The sequence below is a fragment of the Canis aureus genome, chromosome 19 (genome assembly GCF_053574225.1).
Source record: "Canis aureus isolate CA01 chromosome 19, VMU_Caureus_v.1.0, whole genome shotgun sequence".
NCBI classification, from domain to species: Eukaryota; Metazoa; Chordata; class Mammalia; order Carnivora; family Canidae; genus Canis; species Canis aureus.
In genome coordinates, this window is record NC_135629.1 from 31,339,383 (window position 1) to 31,363,624 (window position 24,242).

The 24,242-nt window shown below is 38.6% G+C and overlaps 1 protein-coding gene across 16 annotated transcripts in view; it reads left to right on the forward strand.

The window, feature by feature from the left end:
• Positions 1-24,242, forward strand: part of FHIT (fragile histidine triad diadenosine triphosphatase) — a 1,383,460-nt gene that overhangs the window by 524,894 nt on the left and 834,324 nt on the right. For 4 of the 16 annotated variants that reach the window (XM_077858259.1, XM_077858258.1, XM_077858260.1 and 1 more), the window contains one exon: positions 15,039-15,091. The exons of the other annotated variants lie outside the window; for them this stretch is intronic. In XM_077858259.1, coding sequence (XP_077714385.1) covers positions 15,064-15,091 — 28 coding nt within the window. In that variant the 5' untranslated portion in view covers positions 15,039-15,063. The remainder of the gene's footprint in view (positions 1-15,038; positions 15,092-24,242) is intronic. 16 annotated transcript variants of the gene reach the window in all.

Consider the following 24,242-nt stretch of genomic DNA (forward strand, 5'->3'; position numbering starts at 1 on the left):
AGGAAGGAAATACATTCTGTCAGTCAATTTGTTCTTTCCAGTTTGGATGACTTATTGCAGGTACTATTACCATTGATGTATGAAATGAGTATAATAGAATGAAGATGCTGAAAAACTAAGGTGGTCGTTGTTGATTTTGTGGCTGAGGAAAATATGGGTATATCTAAAATTCTGTCTGTAAGGCTTTATATTCACAGCATATGCGTGGACATAACAATGCGAGTGACTTAGTTTTATTAAAATGCCTTTTTGCATTTGTGATCCCAGATCTAGGATTTACCTTTGTACAGTCAGGATGTACTTCAGTGTTTATTTAATAAATAAATAGTGTCTTATGGTGTATTTTATCTTGGGCAACTTGGAATACTTACTGTGTGAACTTCTAAATCTTTCCTTGCATTGGAAATGGCTCAATTACAATGAGAATTTTGGCTTAGTTTTAATATGTTTTCAGAAGTAACTATTCTGGCAATATTCATCTATCCATGTATATGAGTGAACACTGGAATCACCCTAATAAGGTTTAAATTACTGCTCTGTCATTTATTAGATGATTAAACTTAGGAAGATTTCTTGGTACTTCAACTCCAGTCTCTTAATTTATAACAGCATTTTCCAAATTTTGCTGCATAGATGGCTGGAACTTCTTTAGGTACAACACTAGAAGTTCGGGTGCTTTGATGGGATTCATCATTCTTTACCCCCTCTTAAGCTCAAAGCAGCTCCTCTTCTTTCTACCTGATATTGGACTCTACTTAACATTTCATTTATAGTAAGGTTTTATTTTTAAAAATTTTGAACACCATCTTCCTGCTTTTTGGATTGCCAGGATTGAATGAGGTAGATGAGGAGGAGCAAGGGGGAAACTATTAAAAGCTTGGAAGTGAATCCTTCCTCTGGCTGGGTAGCCATCAAAAAAGTACTTAATCTCTCTGTATCTGGGCAGAATAACTCATCTCATTAGATTATTAGGAGGATGACGAGACAATGTATAGTTTGTGTATTAGCAGAGCACCTGCCATACAAAATTCCCACTATATTTGGTGATTGTTCTTGTTACTATGAAAGCTCCTTGCCCAACAGCTGCTATATTCTAAGTGTTCAACAAGTGTTTTCTCCCATTCACCAAATGCTTCTTGAGTGCCTGCAAGTAATACCAGTTAAGAATACAGTCCATCATTCTAGATAATTGAGATCTTTCTGAAGTCCTTTGGGTTTGAACCCTTACTTAAAACCCCTAAAGAATTATGTGGTTACCCTCTTGCATTTTAAATGGAATCCAGAATAGGTGGTTAAATCTTTCTTGCTTGGAATGCCTACAAGTAATGTCTTAGAGCAGCAATTGTACAAAACATGGACTATGAGATTAAGTTGGATATGTATGAATCCTAAGCATAATTTGTACATTGTTTTTAAAAACCCTCATAAAATCATTTTCTTAGGGGGTGCCTGGGTGGCTCAGTCAGTTAGGCAGTGAACTCTTGGTTTCAGCCCAGGTCATGATTGAGCTCAGTCCTAAGACTGAGCCTTGAGAATGGCTTTGTGCTTAGGATGAAGTCTGCTTGAGATCCTCCCCCCACTCCTGTTCCTTCCAGACTCTTTCTTTCTCTTTCTAAAATAAATACATAAATAAAATCTTAAAAAAAATTTAAAAGGTCATTTTATTATAAGGAATATAAGAAACCATCAGATAATTCAGAGTTCCCAGGAATGTAATTCGGCGGGGGGGGGGGGGGGACCTCCACAAAATTGTGTTGTATATTAAAAGAAAAAAATTTAAAAGCTCAGAATGTCACTTGAATGGAAACAAAAAATACTCTCTTATACCTAGCACTTATTTATTCAACAATGACTGTGTGCTTCCTATGAACCAAAGAGTACATGAGGCCCTGGAAATACCATGACATATAAAGTACACATGGTCCTTGCCATGTGGAGCTAGCACTCAGTGGGGTAAAAGGCTAGCAAGCAGTCATACCAACGTGTGTGGAAGTGATTCCATGGAGGAGAGGATCTAGGTGCTATGGAAGTTGGGAAAGCTTCCCATGGGAAGTGACAATTGAGCTGAGGAAGGAGTTAATAAGAGGAGAAGGGAGGAAAGCACACTGAAGGCAGAGGAAGCAGCAGATGCAAAGCCCACAGTGGGAGGAAGCGGACTTGGCATCACCAACCATGACAGGCTCCCACACCCCCAGAGAGAGAGGTGGGGGATACCCATGGGAAGTCAAGGAAAGGCCAGTCCATAAAGGCCTAATGGGCCAGGACAAGGTGATGCTCCCCGTCTGGACTTGGGGTTGCATTTCTACTTGTGATAACTTTGCTCTGAATTCTTCTCTTTAATAGAGAGATGGTTAAATCTCCATTGAAAATGCAACCCACTTTCTGTACTTTTCTGTACCTTTAGTTCAGAAATGTTTAATAGAGAAGGATATTTAATTTAGTAAGTCCAGGTCTTAGTAGGAGTAGCTCCTTAACCCAGTGCTCTGTGTATTATATTGTGAAAAGTCTTTGATCACTCATTGTTGTGAAACCACAGGTCTGACTGAATTTGAGATTTTACCGAATAGCTATTAGTTCTATTTGCAGATTTTAAGACCCAATATATTCCAGTGTGGTGTAGATTCTCCCTTGAGGGAGTATGCTGGTTATTCTCCACTCCATCTCTGTAGTCTACTGGACAACCTTCTCTGCCCTGCCTGGGTGAGAGGCCTTCCCAGAAGTCTTAACCTCTAAGGACTGCATCACCTGGATTTCTAGGACTCTTGCTTCCAGTTCAATTTAGTTAATGGAGATCCTGGAGAGACATGAGGTAATAGGAGGACAGAGATGAGAAGGTGTTGAGGTCTGTGTCCCAGCATGGATCTATCTCATGGTGGTGGCCCTCATCAGGATTTGGTTATGTAGTTTCTCTCTTTTCTCTTTTTGGCCCAGGTGGTAGAGGCATCCTGCTATAGCTGGTCCCTGGGATCTCAGAATCCTTAACTTGTGGCACTCTCTGCACCTCTGAAAGTAGTTTCTTCATTTAATTCTCTTCAAAGTTGTAGATGATTGTGGCCTTTTGTTGGGATTCCAACTGATACCATCATAATCTGTTTATTGGCTACCTATTATATTCTCCCCTTTCTAATATCTGGGGAGCCTTCAGATTTAGATAACCAGGGACCAGAAGAACAATGGTGAAATCCCCTAGATAATATGCACTCACTTTCCTCACTTCAGAATCAAAATAGATCAGTGTCTGGAGGAAGGAAGGGCACTGTTTGTCATTCTTTATCTGCCTGGCTGTCATTCAGGACCTAATTGGACTCTTGTAAATTTCATTTTATTCTGCTTGTCATGTTTCTGGGCCCCTGAGAAATTTTTTGCCATGTGTGTTCTGAAACAGGGCATTTTGATATTGTAAATATTTTGTCTTCAGAATACAAAGAAGAAGATTTGGTCTCAGGCACAATACCCTCTCTGACCCATGAACCATCCCATGAGCCTATTATCTAGCTTCCATGATGATCAACATCCCATCATCTAGCACACATGCACTTATTTTCTGTAATATTTTGTAGTTTATCTTGCTCATCATATCATTTCACCTATAAATACATTTTTATTTTTCTTTAACAGGTAAGGATTTTAAAAGTACCTATAGCACATATGCAATGAAGTGAAAAATAATTCTTTAATATCTGATAGTCCATGTTCAGTTTTCCTCCATTTCCTCAAAATTCTTTTCAGTTGAGTTTTTAAAATCAAAAGCCATACAGTATCCTCACATTGCATTTGGTAGTTACATCAAGTTTCTTTTAATTTCTAAAAGTCACCTACTCTTAATTTTTAAAAAAATAACAGCAGAAACACACCAGAAGTGCACACACTAAGTGCTCAATGAATGCTTAAAAAATGAAGAGCTCATGTAACTACTACTTAAAGATACAGAATATCACTAGCACCCAGAAGCTCCCCAGTCATTACATGTACACCTACCCTCCAAGATAGCCATTGTTCTATTGTCATAGATTGGTTGTGCTCATTTTTTCACAGTATGTAATTAAATCCTACAACATGTCATCTTTTTGTTCTAGCCACTTTTGGGGAACTTCAACTGCCTTTTAAAAATCAACTTACTGAGATATAATTTGTATACTATTAACTGTACCCATTTAAAGAATATATAGTTCAGTGGGCTTTTAAAAGAAGTAAGCACCTGTGAAACTATCACCACCATCAAGATACAGAACATTTCTTTCTCCTCCTCCTCCTTCTCCTCCTCCTCCTCCTCCTCCTCCTCCCCCTCCCCCTCCTCCTCCTCCTCCTTCTTCAGAGAGGGACAGGGGAGAAAGAGTAGAGGGAGAGGCAGAGAGAGAATCCCAAGTGGACTCCACACTCAGCATGGAGCCCAGTGTGGGCTTGGTCACACAACCCTGAGATCATGACCTGAGCCAAAATCAAGAGTCAGATGCCCAACTGACTGAGCCACCCAGTACCCCAAGGTGGGGAGCATTCCTATTACTCATGTCAGATTGCAGTCATTGCCTCCCACCAATCCCAACACTCAGGCAACCACTGATTTGTTTATTGTCACTGGAGATTATCTTTCATTTTCTAGAATTTTTAATAAATTAAATCATATAGCATGTACTCTTTTATGTCTATTCTCCTTCATTGAGCATAATGGTTTGGAGAGTCATGTAGGTGATTGCAAGTATTAGTAGCTTACTCCCTTTTATCGCTCAGTACTTTTCCATCATATGGGCATTTTACATTTTGTTTTATTCTTTCATTCATTTGTTATGGTTTACTTATGGGTTGTTCACAGGTTTGTATTATTTTGAATAAAACTGCATGTGCACACATAATTATGAGGACATATTTTCATTTCTTTGGATAAATAAAAACCTTAGAGTGATGTATTTGAGTTGTATATTATGGATATGTGTAAAATTTTAAACAAACTGTTTTCTAAAGTTCCATTTCTTTTTCTTTTTTTTAAAGATTTTATTTATTCATTCGTGAGAGACACACAGAGAGAGGCAGAGACACAGACAGAGGGAGAAACAGACTCCTCTCAGGGAGCCTGATGTGGGACTCGATCCCAGGACCGGGATCACACCCTGAGCAAAAGGCAGACGCTCAACTGCTGAGCTACCCAGGTGCCCCATGTGCCATTTCTTTTTCATTCACACTATCAATGTATGAGATCTACATTCTTGCCAACATTTGGCAAGGTCTCTCTTTTAAATTTTAGTTGTTGTAATGGGTATGTACAGGTATCTCATTTTCTAAAAAATATTTTACTTATTTATTCATGACAGACACACAGAGAGAGGCAGAGATATGGGCAGAGGGAGAAAGCAGGCTCCTACAGGGATCCTGATGCAGAACTCCCATCCCTGGACCCCAAGATCACACCCTGAGGCAGATGCTCAACCACTGAGCCAACCAGGGATCCTTCATTGTGATTTTGATATGTGATTTTTGATGACTCATGATGTTGAACACCTCTTCATGTACTTATTTGCCATCAGTATAATTTTTTGTGTGTGCTGTGTTTTTAAGTCTTTGGCTTTTTTTCCCCTGTCTTATTGAGTTGTAGGAGTTCTTTATGTATTTTAGATACAAGTCCTTTGTCAGATACGTATGTTGCAGATATGTTCTTCTATTGCTGCACAATGGCTTTTAAAATGCAGAAGTTTAAAATTTTGGTTTATTATGCTTTTTGATCCTTTCTAAGAAATCTTATTCTACTTCAAGTTTGCAAGGGTTTTTCTCCCCATGATTTCTTCAAGAAACTTCGTTTCTGATATATTTTGAGGTAATATTTGTATATGATGTAAGAGTCAGTGTTCTTTCCTCTGGCCTTTCCCCCCATATGAATATCTAGTTGTTCTAGTACTGTTTATCAAAAAGACTATTTCATCATTGAATTGCCCTGTCGTCTTTGTCAAAAGCTGATTGACCATTTATGTGTGGGTCTATTTCTGGACTCTCCATCTGTTTTCCTTGTTTAATTTATTCTTTCACTAATAACACATGGTTTTGATTAGAGTTGCTTTATAGTCAGTCTTAAAACCAAGTAGTTTGAGTTCTCCAATTTTGTACTTCTGTATTAAAATTGCCTTGCTCTGTTTTCATTCATTTGCATTTCATATAAATTATAATCAGTTTGTCAGTTTCTACAAAAAGTCCTTTTGTGATTTTCATTGGAATTGCATTGAATCTTTAGATTGATTTTTGAGAGAAATGCCATTTTGACAATATTGAATCTTTCAATGGAATCTGGGAATATGCTGTATCTTCCATTTATTTAGTTTCCTAATTTATTTTTACAGTGTTTTTTAGGTTTTAGTACAAAGGTCTTGCATGTATTTTGTGTTTTGGGGTGACATGTAAATGAAATTGTACTTTTAGTTTTATTTTCCAATTATTCATTGATTATGTTAGGAATAGTATTGATTTTTGTATGTTGCTTTCATATCCTTTGACCTGCAAAATTCATTTATTAGTTCGGTTATTTTTTTGCAGGTTTTTAAGGTTTTCTACATACATGATCAAGCCATCTGTAAATAAAAGACAGTTTGACTTTCTGATCTTTATTTAAGATTTTTCTTTTATGTTTTGTGTTATTAATCTAGTCTGACAATCTGTCTCTTTTTTATTTTCGTTTTAGGAAACCTATAATGCATCTATTTGCCACTTATACTGTCTCCTCTTCTATGTCATTGTCACCATGTAATTCAATCCCACACCAAGACATTCTTAAACATTCTTATTTATTCAGGATTTACCCACGTATTTACCCCAATCTGGTACTCTTCACTGCATTTTGCATTCTGTGCTTTCATCTGGGGATGTTTTCTTCTGCTTAAATAACTCCCTCTAGTTTCTCTTAGTATTTCCTTTCATGTAGATTTTATTATCTTCTTCCAGAGAGATGTTAATATTCTGGCAAGTGGATACAGTACGAACAGGTCACATTGATCTAATCAAGAAATGAGATTTTTCAAAGTTGGGTCTGGCTTATTTCCCATTCATTCTAACAACTCAAGCCTTCAGAGTTTCTCAGCTGAATGTCTGGGATGTTTACTGTGGCTCTTTGTCCTTAGCAAGTTCTAAATTCCAGCATTTGTCTTTCAATCATTACTGGACTGCCAAAATTGTTCCTTAGCTGTTCAGTCTCTTAGCAATTGATTTCTGCTTAGCTTTTCTGCCCCCTTCCTCCCCCCTCCTCCCCCATTCCACACATTTGTAGGTTAGGAATTTGCAAACTAGAGGGGAAATTGAATTGGGAAAATCTAGAGGAGAAATTGAATTGGGAATGTTGAGATCACTTCTCTTTGGTCCCTTTTCTCAGAAATCTTAGCTCCTCATGTCCTAGCTGCTGCTGCTTCTCTAGCCCTTAATTTCCAGTTTTACCTCTTCAACACAGAGAAGTTGCTGCAAACTATAGATTGCTACTTTCTACTGGTGATTATCCCCACAATGCAAATTAACAGTTACCCTTTGGGCAAAAAGCTGCTGTAACTATAGGGCTGACTTAAATGAGCTTTCATTTTCTGCTTAAATCCTGGTTGCCCTCGTGGTTCTGTGGTGTTTTCAAACAGTTGGTCTTATTTTTTATTCTATGCATCAGGATAACTATTTTCTTTTGCAGGGTTCGTCTAATACAAGTTACTCCTTCATTGCCAGAAGCATAGCTCTTCCAGCTATATTTTAAGAAAGGCATTTCCCACCACCATTTTTATTTTTTTTAAGATTTTATTTATTTATTCATGAGATACACAGAGAGAGGGAGAGAGAGGAGCAGAGACATAGGCAGAGGGAGAAGCAGGCTCCATGCCGGGAGCCCAATGTGGGACTTGATCCCGGGACTCCAGGATCACGCCCTGGGCTGAAGGCAGGTGCTAAACCACTGAGCCACCCAGGGATCCCCGCCCCACCACCATTTTTAAAGATGACATTTATTGAAAAAAAAAAATAGGCCTTTTTTCTCCATTGGATTCTCCAAACTCTATATTTTGTTGCTAATTCTTCCCTTGTAGTATCATTGTTTGAATGTTTCTTTATTCTTCATATTTCTAGGTTTTTAGTTAGACTTAGGTGTTGCTAGGAAGTAACATATTGCAGGGGGCATTGTGTATCTCCCAATGCATCACACCATTAGCCGTAAAATTCAGTGGGTTCCCAAACTTTGCTTTACACTGGAATCATCTGATAAATCTTTTAAAAAGTGGGAAAACAAATTTTAAAAAACCCTACTGATGCTTGATTACTATCCCAGACATTATGATTTAATTGCTATGGATTGTGACCTGAGCATGGAGATTTTTAAGAGCTGTGCCTGCCTCTTTGCCTGATGCTAATGTGCAGCAAAGTTTGGGAACCACTGATGTAGTGTCTGGTCATCCCACTTTTAATTAGGTTACAGTTGACCCCTAGATTCAGGTGTTGTCAGTCTGATCCCTTCAATATCAAGTTCCCTGTCAAGCTTTAAACTTCTGTTTTAGGAGCCATAGATTATGGTTGCCTAGAACCATTATTTCATTAAGAGCTGCAGATGGTGCTTTTCTAATGCTGCCATTCCTCATGCTCTTACTAGATGTGATTCCTCCATATGGAACTTTCAGTTCCTATTTGGGTCTCTTGAAATGCAGTCCACACAGAAAGTTAGAGTAAATGCTTGATTCTTTCCCTTAGTTATATCTCTTCTGAATTATGATTTGTTACCCTAACAACTCCTAAAGGTGACCAATGATTTTTTAAAAAAATACCGTTATGGAACTCATGGATTTTTATATGCATGAGATCTGTTTCATTCTACCACATTCAAAATTGTTTTTGATGTTGAAATTGGTTCATCTTTGGCCAGTGGGAACTCCTTTCAAGTTGGCTCCAAGTCCTTCTGACATGACTTTGGTAGGCTTTGATAGCTTCCTATGACAAGCTTTTCTCATTCATTCTGTCCATTTCCTGTGTCAGATCTACAATCTGTCATTTCTTCAAGGATCCCTGGTTCCTTTCAGTGAAAAAAAAAATTGCTTGAGTGCCTGAGACCAAAATAGAGGCACTAAGTACAGTCCTATCCTTAACCCTTAACCTTTTCTCCTTTCTTCTAGTTTTTTTTTGGCCAAGTATAATAATAACACTATTATTCCAGTTCTACCACATACTGCATGGTCTTCTTAGGGTACTTCTCTATGTATGGTCTTATGTGTAAAATGGGGATGATAATTGAAATAATCCAGGCATAATCCTTGCCATTGGCTTTTTTTTTTTTTTTTTTTTTTTTTGCCATTGGCTTTTTGATGGAGAGCCAACAGGATTACTTGGTGGTGGTGGTGGTAGTAGTAGTAGTAATGATGTAGCTAAATGGTGGTAGTAAATGGTACAGTTCATTTTTTCAACGAATTATTACACACCTACTTTCTGTAAGCACTGGGCATAGGCAATAGTAGTAATGATGGTAGGAGGAGGAGTCATCTTACTGGTAGTAGTCTTTTTTTTTTTTTCCAGTAATTACATGTGAGGTACCATGCTGGGCAGTAAGGATGCAATGATAATTGAGACAGGGATAGTCTTTGTCTTCAAGGAGAAAGACAAAAAACAAGGAAACTGGCAAGCAAAAATTATTATTACTGATCCAAAATCATTCATTTAGGTATTTCTCCAGGTTATGAACCAAAATTGCGAGTAGTTTTATGCCACTATCACAATGACTGCTTCACCAGGGTGCTATCAAAATAGCCATATTGAAAGTCTTCTATTTACATGTCCCACTCATATTGCTGAGCCACTACGTTTTTTCCCTAAGCACCTTTCCCTTGATGAGTATTTTAATAAAGAAGTCCTTTGCAATGACTCAGAGGATTGAAATGGGGCCTTCCTTCTGTTCTCCTTCCACTGGTACTATCTGGATTCCCAGGAAATAGCTGATTCCCAAGGAAATCCACCCACCCTGGAAGTTGAAACGAGCTCTTCCCCCATGATTTGCATCAGAGGAGTGGAAAGGAGCCATCAAAGGGGGGCAGTTTCTATAGAATCTGGAGGCAGGAAGCCACTTGGCTCTCTCTCTTACTTCAGAGTGAAAATGAGGTCACAGGATGTCCCCTTCTGTGAATGACTGAATAAAAGACCAAGAGAAAACCTCCTCCTGGTCTATAGCTAAAAGTATTCTCATGCTGTGAAGGAGTCCCTTTTGGCTCTTTGTGCAGTAGCCAAAAGGCTGTCTCAGTAGGGTAGGAGTGTAGGAAGCCAGCAAGGTGAGAATAGTTCTCTCCCTCCCCTCATACTTAGGGCAATGCTTACTTTCTCCATATGGAGAGAGCCCTTACTTGGATTAGAAAAGGAAGAACATTGATTTTTCAACTTCTGGTCATTCCTGGTCCTTTACTTCTTTTCTGACTGAATTGAAATTGTCCATACTTCTGTCTCCTCTTTGTAAATAGACCAATTTGTAGGACTTAATTTAACTCCCCACTATGGCCAATGAGGTGTTTGAGCTGGTCTTTACCACATCTGGTCTTTACCTTCAAAGGTCTTGCTGTTGAGAGAGCTGTGGACAGAGGTGAAATTCATTCATTCCACAAATCTTAGCTGATCCTGTACAGGGTTCTAGGACAAAAGCCAAAAGTATTTGCAATCTGTCCCCTAAAAGTTTACCAACCCACCTCTCCTGGACATTTACCCTGAGACTGCCTTTCCATGATATAACGGTTTGGTAAGTGTGGGTTTCATGTTACAAGACCTTGAATTCAAATCCTGCCTGGGCCAATCACTGTGCAATCTTAGGTATGTTGGGTTACTCTGTGCTTTAAGTCTTTTATCTGTTGTAAGAAAAGGCCAAGTGTCAGTCAGATAACATATTTATGGTGTGTCTGTGATGTGCCAAAAAGTTCTTTTTTAGGCAAAAGGGATGAAGTCAGCTAACCAACATACACAATAATAAGTGAGATGGTTTCAAATCCTGATAAAACCATAAAGAAGATAGATAGAGCAAGGTAGCAGTGGAGGGAATGAGTAGTTGTAGAGGTGGTTGTGTATAAAAGGAGGGGATGGTCAATATTAAATGCTGCTAAGTGGTTAAATGAAGGGAGACCTGAAATTGGCCACTGGCTTTGGCAAGATATGGTTTGTTTGATGACCTTGACTAGGGACATGCTATGAGTAGCCTTTGACCTTTATATGTTCATAATGAAGGAAAAATACATGGTGATTCTGGCTCTTTAAAGAATCTAGAATGATGCTTTAAAGGAAAGGAATGCTATAGTTAGGCTGATTTAAAAAGATTTGTAAGGAATTTTATATTTCTGACTCTCATACATCACATTATAGATAGTCGGGGAAAATTAATGGCTATCTGCTAACTACTCTCTCAGTTTGTATTACTAAGATCTGCTGCAATATCCCAAAATTGTCCTGCCATTCGGGTGCTCATTAAAAACATTCTCTAAAATTAAAATCTTTTACATTTGATTTTGTGGGCACAAAAGTGACCAAGTTAGAATGAGTCCCAGTGACTTTTAAGCATAACATCAAAAGCCAATGTTTACAGGCCCCACTTAGGGCTAATTATGTTGGACCGCTCTAGGTTTCTGGCACAGAGATGTGTTCTCCTGAAATTCTTTTCCCCTTTTTTCTTTATCACAGAGATGTTTCATCTTGTTGCTCATCTGCAGCCATTAGAGGAAACTCTGACCACACAGCGTGGCCTCACTATGGAGAAAAAGCTGGTGCCGTTTCCCTGGGTTAGGAAGGAAAAAAAGCAGCCAACTCCTATTGATTCCCATTTCTCAGACAGAGTGATGCCTTTAACACTCTGTAATGAAAGTTTTTATATGTGAGAGGGATTACCAACATCGGGTTGATATTGTCCTTTGATGTGCCCCAGAAATATTACAGTAGAAGTTATTAAAGAATAAATTGTAGACACCGGCTGCTTTGCCCAAGCTGCTTGTCGCCTTGGCCCCGGCCAATTTATGTGGCAGGGAATTTTCTTTCTTCTTCTTCTCAAGTTTGTTAGCTTTTGGAAACATTGTTCTCTGTGTGTTTTGTTTTGTGTTTTTTGTTTTGTTTTTAGAGAGGGGTGTGAGAGTAGATTGACAACCTCTTTCAGTTCAGAGCAGAAAATGAGTGGGACCTTAAAAAAATTAGCAACAGTATCTACACATTTGTGCAGAAGGTATACATCTCCCCACAGCCCCCAAAGTCAGCTTTTGCCCATTTTACAGATGGGGAAAGCAAAGCTCAGAGAAGTTAGGACTCAGCCAATGTCATAGCGCTAATTGGATGCCCACTGGAGGGATGCCTACTGAAGGATGCAAGATCTGCTCACGCTACCCTAAGTCTGGTGTTTCTACTTAGAGGCACAGCATTCTCTGTCCACCCAGAGGGAAGGTTAAAATTGTTTAAAGCCTGGAAAGTGATGAAATATGAGGAAGTCATGTGCTCTGAGACCAGGCGTTTCCCAGCTTCCCACTGAACTGGAAATTGCTGGGGCACCACTCTGGGTCTGAAACCTTTCCCTGGCAGCTGGGCTCAGTGTCCACAGAGGCAAGCTGTGGTTTGTGGTGAAATCACACAGATGGAGACTGCGCAGCGCTTGGATGTGGGCTAATGCTTTCCGCTGGCTTGCTCAAATTACGCTGCCTCACTGTGTTCCTGGGGAAGCTGAAGGTTTGTCAGGGGTCAGCTAACATTTCTGAATAGCTTTCCAGAATGTGAGGAACGTATATTTCCCTTCCCCAAGTGAGGGCAGACATAGGTACTGTAAAATAGCTCAAAAGATTTTTCTGACTTTGAATTGCTTTGTTTGGCAACTTTGATTAATCTGAAGGACATCACATAATGCCATCTTTCTTATAATTCCATTTTGACCCTTGATTTTATCCTTTCCCAGATAAAGAGTGTCACAAGTATGTAAATTTTACTTTTTTATACTTAAATAGAATGACTATTAATTGCATTTCTGATGGTAACTCATGTTTGTTGTTGTGCCTATTGTGAGGCCAGGGATTATGCGGGCAGCTTTATGTGTATTATTAGATGTAATCCTTGTAATAGTCCTGTGACTATTTTATTTTTCTGATACAGATAGAAAAACTGAGACTCAGAGAGGCTAAGTAGTTTCCCTAAGATTATGCAGCTAGTCAATGATGTGATCAGTATGGGGCACATGATTCAGACCTCATATGTACTACCCTGTTTCTAACCATCATACATACTACCACTATTCGTACCATACGTTCCTAACCATGTTCCTAACCACCATGCATACTAACCCTGCCTTCTTGGTGCAGGTTAATAAACTATGAGGATATTTTGAGTGCATTTTCTTCCTATGAGCTAAAGGCCATTTTATTTTCATTTTTTTAATGAGAGAGCTTAACTTTCGTTTTAGGCTTGTCTTAAACTACACTTGCCATTTTCCAGAGGAGGAAACGAAAGCTCGGAAAACTAAAATGTCAGCAGCATGGCGAGGTCTTCTTGCCCACTTCCTCTTTCTTGTATTATTTTCTGCTTGCAGGGCATCCACTTCTCAGAGAGTTCCAGGTCAAATTTTAAGGTTCTGTTATTGATAACTTGCTTAGTGTTCCAAGGTTATAGAAGCTACGGTTCTTTGCTTTCTCAGAGTCTAGAAGGAACTTATGTTACCTGAAAAGATGGTGAGGGAACCAGTGGACTCCTAAAAGAAAAAAACTTTGCTTTTTACCTTTTTCCTAGATGACACTGAATCTTAGAAACAAGGTTCATTTATCTTGAGGTTTGTTTATGATTCGAGAATAAGATAAAGATATTAACAGGTATCTTTACAAGTATTCATATTAGCTTATTGTAGATATGCTATAAATTTTATAAAGTAATATAAATATAAATATAAATTATCCCTGGGGGTCCTTCTGAGCAATCTGAGGGATTTTGGGTGTATTTTTATTATATTAATATAGTATATATGTAATTTATATGTATAATGTAATATAGTATAATTTTATTTTATTAATTTCCAGATCTAGCCTAAATTTTGTGCCTTTATCATTTCTTTTTGACCCTGAGGAAACCATGTTTTAGTTCCACATTTGGAGAAGAGGTGCCTTCTGACGACATCTCTTCTATATTCAGGTTAATCAAGATATCTGTGCATACCAAAACAAAAGACTTTTGAGGCTTCTGGTAATGGGTCCAATGCAACTTTAACTTTGGAGCTAAGACAGTTGTTCTGTTCTGTTTGTCTAAGGAGATGTACAGGTGCAAAAAAATGTGTGCTGAAGGTAGCTCCTGTGGAAAAATGGTCTTTCCATCTTCTGTAGTGTTTGAGAGGTCAGAACTCCTGGTAGAAATCAGAGAAATCATCCTCATGCATCATTTTCTGTGGCTACTAACCAGTCTTAGAGGAACCAACAGTTTGAGAATTAGGTAGTCTCTGAAGATGTTTCTGGCTGTCAGCATGATTTTCCCTCATTTTGGGAAGTTAACAGTTCTTTGATGATAAGAAGCAGCTCTGCTTTCCTCAATTCTCTCCAACCATGAACAACACTGGTTGAATCTAGAGGCTTTGAAACAATAATTTCAATTTTAGAAGTTCTACTTGTGGTATTTTGTCTACACATCTCTAAATCCTGCTAGAAGATGCTGGTGATCTGCCCAGGGCTGTGGAGCTGTGTAGTACAAACGATTCCAGCAATAGCTAATAGTTTTCCATGCTTCCTTGTAGAGAAGACTGGGTATTTGCAGGACACAATGTGATTTATTGTTTGCTATGCAAATGAGGAGACTCAGGTTCTAAAATAGTTTTAAGAGTATTTGGAAAGGAAGGCTCCCTCTCTGTGTAAGTCATTATCTGGGGGCTGCTGTGTGACACACGCATGTGGTGGCATCTGGCTATGGTGGGTGGGCTGAGGCCCCGTGAAACTTCAGAGGCTATTTGATGGATTTCTCTGAGACTCTGAATTAGTGCCTCAGGAGAAGAAAGCAGGGCATTATTCATAAGTTGTTCCCCCATACTAATTTCTACACTTGTCTAAGAGTTAATTAATTTTTTTTTCTTTATCCAGGGAACCGAATCTCTAGGTTAGGTTTATGACAAATTGGTCAATGGACAGATCAGGTGAGCATAAGCATTTTGCCATCTTCTCTTCTCTTCTTTTCCTTTTTAACTTTCTGTGTTTCTGCTTGAATCCTCTTGGTATAAATCAGAATAATAGTGAAACAGTATAGGGGTGTTGGAAAGGCAAGGCCTCTATTTTTTGGGCTCCCTGGAAAATTTTCCTTTATTTGATTTTGGTAGCTTTAGTTATATCTTCTGATACAGTTTCATACAAATGTAATCTGGCTTCCTCAGCCTTGTACAATCCAAATCAAAATGATATTATACCTCTTCACAGCTATAAATCCTTCCTCAAATTAAGGCTCTGAAATGTAATCTGCTAGAGGTCTACAGAGGAGGAGGGGAGCTCCAGCACCCCACCATGAGTAGCATTAAGCATCTAATGACAACTTGACAGAGACTTTTATCTTTTGTCCCTGTGAAATAAAATCTTCAAAGTTACCTGCCTTTTCTTTGAACCTTAGCATAGATTGTACTTGGCAGGTGTCTCAAAGCTGATACTAAGAGGGTAAAGATTGAGAGTTGCTTTTTTACCCACTTCTTTCTGGAATGACCCCACCCTACCCTTGCTTTTTTTTAAATGACCTGGGAAGAAGAGAGGGTATCTGGGACATGGCCGTTTTCCAATAAGATTAAAGACACAGAGTCACAGAATCCCAACAGGGACTCAAGCAGGAGATTGATAAATTAACTGAACTTACTAATTAACCAATGTATTAATTACTCTGTGGAAAGCAGAGTGAGATCAAGATAGAATGAGGAGTAGGCAAGTTTTAGGTGACAGGGAGGATCAGAAAGCCAGAGATCTAGATGAGGTGAAAGCTCAACTCATGTTTTTGTTTCAGGGGGCCTGGCCAAGTCTGTAGTCAGGGCTGGTGTGGGGCTCAGTAAGAAGGTGAACTTTAATACATAAGACAGATATTGAGCCAAAATCTTAGAAATTCACAACAGTTCTCAAAAAGACTTCTTGTGATGGTTTGATGGTAACTTTTTATCATCCTTCCAGAAATTTTCTAGGACTTCTAGACCCATTCATCTGAAGGCAAGGCTCTGATGGCTTTTCAAAGAGACCTGATTCTCTCACACCTAAATAAAGAGGCAAGCTTTCATCTTCTGATCATGCGGTATTGCCAGGCATTTAGGGCTCTCTATGGGATAGGTGTAGGCTGATTTTTCATAACATTTATTTTCTTTTCAACAGTATTCTCTCAGAGTCAACTTCCTTACATGTGCTTTCATTCATATAACCGATGGACCACACTTTGTTCTATAGTGTCAGCTACAGATGCAAGAATATGCCCCTTGGGTTTCCTGAGATAACTTTGAAGATGAGGCCAGATCTCCTGTCTAGAATACTCTTTGGAACATTTTATCAATACACAGAATCCTTTAACATAGGTGTCAGGGTCCCAGTTTGAACCACTCTCTGGGAGGATACTTTCAGGAGGATACCATAAGACAAACCATCCTCTCACCATGTCCATCCATAGGGCAGCCAGTATGACAGAGGAACAGGAGAAGATTGCTCATACCATCATTAATTTAAAAAATATGTTTGGAGAGCAGCTATGAAGGATCAGACAAGCCAGGCATTGTTTTTAGGATCTAGGACTACTTGGAGAATAGAATAGATAGCATTCCTGCCATCTTATCATCTTTTTTTTGTTTTCATTTTTGTTTTAAGATGGATTTATTTATTTTAGAGAGAGCAGTGGGAGGAGGAGCAGAGGGACAAGGAGAGAGAGAATCCCAAGCAGACTCCTTGCTGAGCATGGATCCCAACGTTGGGCTCGATCATATGACCCTGAGATCATGACCTGAGCTGAAATCAAGAGTCAGTTGCTTAACTGACTGAGCCATCCAGGCTCCCCACATATGGTCATCCTTAAGTAGCTACTGTGTGTTAAAGATTTCAAGTAGCCTGAAGTAACTTGGGGTTTCTCATCAGAAGGATGCAGTATGCATAGACACAATATAGCAGCCAGCTAAAGCAACAGAAAGGACAAAGGAAAAATAGGAAAGGCATTACTCTGGAATCTGACAAATGAAGGCTATTCAGTTTTAAGAGACAAGAACTTATCAGAGAAAGATAGATTTGGCTAATCGTTAGCAATTTTTTTCCCCCTTGAGTTTATTTCAATTCTGCTTTAATATTGGGCATGGCTTTGGTCATGTTAAGTGAGGCTCTACTTTGATAATAAATCAACTTCTAAGTCTCTGAGGCTTAGAAGAGAAGATTATTAGAGCTCCATTTCTGAAATGACAGTGTGAGGAACTCCACAGATCTATTCCCCAGCAAAACAACCATAACTGGTACAAATGATAAAAAGAAGCCCAACCATTTAAAGTCTTTGGAATTGTCCTAACTGTATGTAGCAAATGAAGATGTACTTAAGAAAATCCACTAAATCTTGACAAGAGCAGCAAGGGTATATGGCATTTGAGCTACAGTCTGCTGCTCCTTCTCACTCTTACCCCATTTCACCCAATGCAGTGAGATGGAAGCTCTACTTTGGGCAGATGGGGCCAAGAAGATGGAGCTTACTTTCCCTTCAGCTCTCAGTTAAAGGATGTGGTGTCTCAGTAAGAGGGGCAGACCACCAGTATTCTCATCCTATCTAGCTCTGAGTTACAGAATCTAAATTCCTAGTTAATATAGCTAAAAGATTAGACACCACCTTCCTCCACCCAGGCCACACACATGAGATGGAGACTCTACCCCAGATGTAGCAGCTGAGAGTACTGAGATACAAAGCACCCTTGCTTAGCTTGCTGGTAGGAGAGAGGCTCCACCCTAGGAGAGGTGAGTCAAGAATACCAAAGATTACCACCCATACCGAGTACACTGCTCACAAAGCAAGGGTGTCACTTCAATCCCCAGCTTCAGAGTGGTGGCTCAGAGATTTCCTAGGCAGAGAGGTAGGCTAAAAGAAAAGAGAGCTCTAAAACTCTACCCAAAGGAACTCACTTGATTTGAAACAGAGAATGGGGAATTTTAAGTCTAAAGGTGCTCTCCTAAACAATAGAGATTGTGATGGTAAGCAATTAAAGAGGTTGGTAGCTCTATGAGAGCACCAATCTAACCATAGCGTACTTAGTTTACCAGACATTATTAGGGAAGATCTGTCCTCCTGAAATCAGAAATAAAACAAAACAAAACTGGTCTCCAAAGTACCCCCACAAAAGAGTGTGAATTTAATTGGGTCAAACTGTGGAGCAATTATGCCCCCCCCGCCCCCCCGGGGTATTATCAAAACCAATAGAACAGTCAACTGGAAGTTAGTGAAACCTAACAGTGGGATGTGATATTAAATGATGTAGACAGCTTAATGGATCAGGGAAAAAGAGAAATGGATCAGGGAAAAAGTGAAAGAGAACTTTGAATACATTGCCTTCTCTAGTGTACGTAGAATGTTCCCCAGATACACCAGAAAACAAGCCTCAAAAAATATAAAAGGATTTAAGTCACATAAACTATGTTCTTTGGCCACAATAATGTAGAATTACAAAACAATAAGAAAATTCTGAAATTCACAAATATATGGACATTAAAAGACTCCTAACAAAACAATAGGCCAGAGAAGAAATCACAAGTTAAAAAAAAAAAAAAAAACTGTTGATGAGTGAAAATGAAGACACACATACCAAAGTATATGCAATGCTTCTAAATGCTTAGGGGGAACGTATATAGCTCTAAACATTGTATTAAAAAGAAAGATCTCAAATCAGTAACCTGTTCTTTCACCTTAAGAAATGTAGAAAGAAAGCAAAATGAACCCAAAGCAAACAAAAGGACAGAAATAAAGATTAGAATGGAAATTAACATACGGAGAAGTTGTTTCTTTGAAAAGATCAGCAAAAATGACAAGCCTTTTGCTCAACTGACCAAGCAGAAAAGAGGGAAGTCTCAAATTACCAAAATCAGGCATGAAAGAAGGGACATTACTATTGACCTTATAGAAAGAAACAAGGATTATAAGGTAATAGAATGAATAAATGTATGCCAACAAGTTAGATGAAATGAAGAAATTGCTAGAAAGATAAATGCTGCTCAACTGACTCAAGAAGAAATATAAAATATGAATAAACCCATAACAAGTAAAAAGATTGAATTAGAAATTTTAAAATGACCCACCAAGAAAAGCCCAGGCACAAATAGCTTTACTGATGATTCTACCAAACATTTAAAAAAGAGTAAATACCAATTCTTCATAAACTTTTCCCCAAATGAGGAGAAAACACTTCCTCTGTATTCTATGAGGCCAACAGTATCCTGATACAAAACCAGATGAAGACATGACAAGAAAACTACAGACCAATCTTTGAGGAATATAGACACAAAAATCCTCCACAAAATACTAGTAAATCAGATCCAGCAACATCTATATGAATTATACATCATGACCAACTGGTGTTTAATGCAGGAAAGCAAGTTTAGTTAAACATCCAAAAATCAACTAATGTAATATACCATATCAATAGAATAAAATAAACACTATCATATGAATAGATGGAGAAAAGAAAAAAAATTCAATACTCCTTTATGATAAAAACACTCCATGAACTAGGATAGTAGGGAACGTTCTTTCCCTATTAAGACCATATGCTTAAATCCCATAGTTAACATCACAGTTAATGGTAAAAGACTGAATGCATTTCCCTAAGATCAGGAAGGAGACAAAGATATTTGCTCTCACCACTTCATTCAATATTATACTGGAGGTTATAGCCAGGGCAGTTAGGCAAGAAAAAGAAATAAAAGGCATCAAGAAAAGCTCTTATTTGTAAGTGACATGATCTTGTATGTATCAATCCTAAGTATCCACTAAAAATTATTAGAAATAATAAGTTTAGCAAGTTTGTAGGATGCAATATCAATATACAAAAGACAATTGTATTTTTGTACTCTGGCAACGAGCAATCAGGAAAAAATTTAAGAAAACAATTTTATTTACTGTGACATCAAAAAGAATAAAATAAAATAATTAGGGATAAATTTAATAAAATAAGTGTAAAATTTAACTCTAAATCTACGTAACATTTTTGAAGAATTAAGTAAAATCTAAGAAAATGGAAAGATGTTTTGCATTCATGTGTTGGAAACAATATTGTTGAGATGGCAATACTTTCAGAAATGACCTACAGAATAAATGTAGTACCTATCAAAATCCCAGCTGGCTTCTTTGCAGAATTGACTAAAATAATAATGGAGGACCTTCTGATTTCAAAACTCACAAATCTATAATAATCAATACAGTGTGATTTTTTTTAAAGATTTATTTATTAGAGACAGAAAGAGAGAGAGAGAGAGAGGGGGGGGCAGAGACACAGGCAGAGGGAGAAGCAGGCTCCATGCAGGGAGCCCGACGTGGGACTTGATCCCGGGTCTCCAGGATCAGGCCCTGGGCCAAAGGCAGCGCTAAACCGCTGAGCCACCTGGGCTGCCCCAGTGTGATTTTTTAAAAAAAGGTTTTATTTATTTATTCATGAAAGAGACAGAAAGAGAGGCAGAGACGCAGGCAAAGGGAGGAGAAGCAGGTTCCGTGCAAGGAGCCTGATGTGAGACTTGATCTGGGGAATCTGGGATCAGGCCCTGAGCCAAAGGCAGACACTCAACCGCTGAGCCACCCAGGTGCCCCAAACACAGTGTGCTTATTGGCATAGGATAGATATATAGTTAAATGGAATGGAATTGAGATTCCAGAAGTAAACCCTCACATTTACTGTGTATGATTATCAACTAGTCTCCCAAAACAGTTCAATAGAGAAAGAATAGTTTTCTCCATAAATTATATGGACAACTTGATATCCATGTACCAAAGGAAGAAATTGAAGCCCTACCTCATGCCATATTCAAAAATTACCTCAAAACTGAACAAAGACCCAAATGTAAAAGCTAAAACTGTAGAACTCTTAGAAGAAAACATAAGTATGAATCTTCTTGACTTTGGATAGGCAGTGGTTTTTTAAGATATGTTAGAAGCCCAAACAACAAAGGAAAAATAGGTGAATATCATTGAAATTAAAAATTTTGTGCTTCAGAAGATTCTATCAAGAGAGTGAGAAGACTATCCACAGAATAAGAGAGAATATTTATAAATCATATTATCTGATAAGGGAGTTTTATCTAGTATGTAATCTATATAATGTGTAGAAAGTATATATATATAATTTAGAGAAAACACAATTAAAAATAGCCAAAGGACTTGAATAGATATTTGTCCAAAAAGGATATATAAATAATCAATAAGCTCATGGAAAGCTACTTAAAATCATTAGCTATCAAGGAAATGCAAATCAAAGCCATAGAAATGATTTGTGCTAGAAATCACAGTTAATGTGAGGGCTTATTTCATGCCACATTATACCCACTGGAATGGTTATTTTTGTTTTTTATTTTTTAAACAATATATTTTTAAAGATTTTATTTATTTGAGAGAGAGAGAGAGAGAGAAAGTGAGCACACAAGCAGGGGGAGGAGCAGAGGGAGAGAGAATCTGAAGCAGACTCTGTGCTGAGGGCAGAGTCTGACATGGGATTGATCCCACAAGCCTGGGATCGTGACCTGAGCAGAAACCAAGAGTCCGATGCCTAACTAACTGAGCCACCCAGGCTCTCCTCCACTGGAGTGGTACAGGAGGAAGTGGAGAAATTGGAACCTTTATATATTGCTGGTAGTTTTCATCAATTGATGGAGATGTAATAAACTATGGTATAGTCTTTCAGTGGGATATTATTTGGCAAGAAAAAGAAATGTAACACTGATGTATACTACAACATGGATGAACCTTGAAAACCTATTAAGAGAGAGAATCTAGTCAAAAAGGACAACAGACAGCTGCAGTAATGTATACCACGTATATCATGGCATAATTACTTATTCTTAAATGCATACCATGACATACTTAAATTCTTATTCTTAACATTGCTCTGTAACTTCCTTAATATTCTATACTCCCAGTTTTTGTTAATCTTCTGTACTCCCAGTTTTTGTTCTGCCTTTTTTCCCTAGTTTATTATTTTTCTCCATGATAAGCTATTTTCCTACTCTTCTGAAATATTTAACTTTCTGAATCATTGTCACATCCCCTATTACCCCCCCATTCAAGTTCCTGTATTTTGCTGGGTCTCTTTGCCAGCTTCCTAACTTGGCCCTCTGGACTTCTGTCCAATTCCATTCAAATATATAGCAGCTGTAGGAATTTTTCTAAACTTCATATCCAACTTTGTCAGGCCTCTGCCTAAGCTCTCCAAATACACATCTATAACTTGTCAACATAACATGACTTACTTGGAAAGTAAGCCACCCTGTCCTGCTCATTTCTCACCACTCTTTGCTTCTTGCTTTACGTTCTGGCAGCATTGAACTGCGTGAAGTTCTCTGCATACCCAAGCTCCTGACTCCACTGAAGCTTAGCCTAGACAGCTCTTCAGACCATACTGTGGCTGAGTGAGTTTCTCTGTGCATTACTTGAGCTGCACTAACCATGTTTTGTCCTATTTTTTATCTGTTGTAGGATTTGAAAAGAAAAACAGCAACAAAAGCTGTGTCTCATTCATTATTCTTCAGCACACTGCCTCCTCATATGTAGGAGATACTGAAGGAAGAGGGGAGAGGAGGAGGCAGAGAGGAGATACTGACCTTGAGAGAAACCTTCCATTCCCCCCACCTGCTTTTGGGCAATATAGAGACCCAATCAGGGAAACCTGGGTGGCTCATTGGTTAAGCATCTGCCTTCAGCCCAGGGCGTGATCCTGGAGACCCAGGATCAGGTCTCACCTAGGGTTCCCTGATGGAGCCTGTTTCTCCCTCTGCCTGTGTCTCTGTCTCTCTCTCAGTGCATCTCTCAAATAAATAAAATCTAAAAAGAAAAAAAAAAAAAGACCCAATCAACTGGGGCAGATATTTAGCTAGACAATGTTCTTCTGAAGACACTCCAGAATGAAGAGTTTCTTACTCTTTTTAGAATTTTCCCACCATGACAATTCATTTCTAACTACTGTTTCATTCGTATTTCACCAGTATTATTATATCCTTATGCTTGTTCCTTCCATTCTGAGTACACTGAGTCTATGAATCTTCCAATGTCTTTCACACAGTAGTGTTTCATAAGTTAAAAGGCTCTGGATTTAAACATTGGTATCTGCATTTGAGTGATGCATGTATACAGTGCTTCATCTTAGGGCAGAACACAACCCAGGGCAGATGAGGACATAGAGTTTGCAGCTAAAACAGAGTGGGACCTAAATCCTGGTTCTATCAAGTATTAGCTTTGGGACTGTAGCTAGATTACTTGATTTCTCTGAAGCCCTGATTTCTCATCTGTAAAATGAGGATATATATTTACATAGGCATTACATGGAATTAAATGAGATGGCATATAAAATTTAGAGCATACTACTTAGCACAACTGTTTTTTTGAGCCAGGAGGACTTGTGCTTGGCACTGGGAATACAAGAATGGTCCATTGGTCAGAGACAGCTAAATGTTGGTATCAAATAGATCCAGCCATGCAATTATATAACAAAATAGAAGGTTATTTTTCACTCATGTAACAGATTAGTGTGTATTTGTGTGGTGTCTACTATGTGTACCAGGTGCTGGGTTAGGTATTGAAGTTATGGCCTTGTACAAGATAAGCAAAGTCTTACAATGTTCTTGAAGATGGGTTGCACAGGGGGAAAGGGTGCTTGCAGCCGCTCACAGGTTAATGTCTCTGCCATCAATAGCAACATCTCCAATTCCTGGATGAGGATACTCTCTGAATTATCTGACTGTTGGGTCCCTGCCTGGTTGGGCAGAAGTAGCTAATGGGACAGTAAGATGGATAGGTTACATGGCACAAGAGAGGATGCTTCTTTAGAGCACAGAGCTAAGAAATGGTAAAGGCTGAAAGTTCTGATATGGTCTTGGGATCATATACTTTCTCAACCTTTGCAGCACACAGACTTCCTTTTCACATGAGCTTCCCACCTTAAAGCAGGCATGCCTTCCCTAAAATCCCCTCCCCCCCCAAAAGAAAACCCAGAAAACCAAATGAACAACAACTAAATAAACCCCTAAGAACATCGGGGGTCTTAAATCCTCATGAAGTATGAGTTCCAATGCATGAATCCAATCAGACTAGGCTGAGATGTTGACATTGGATTT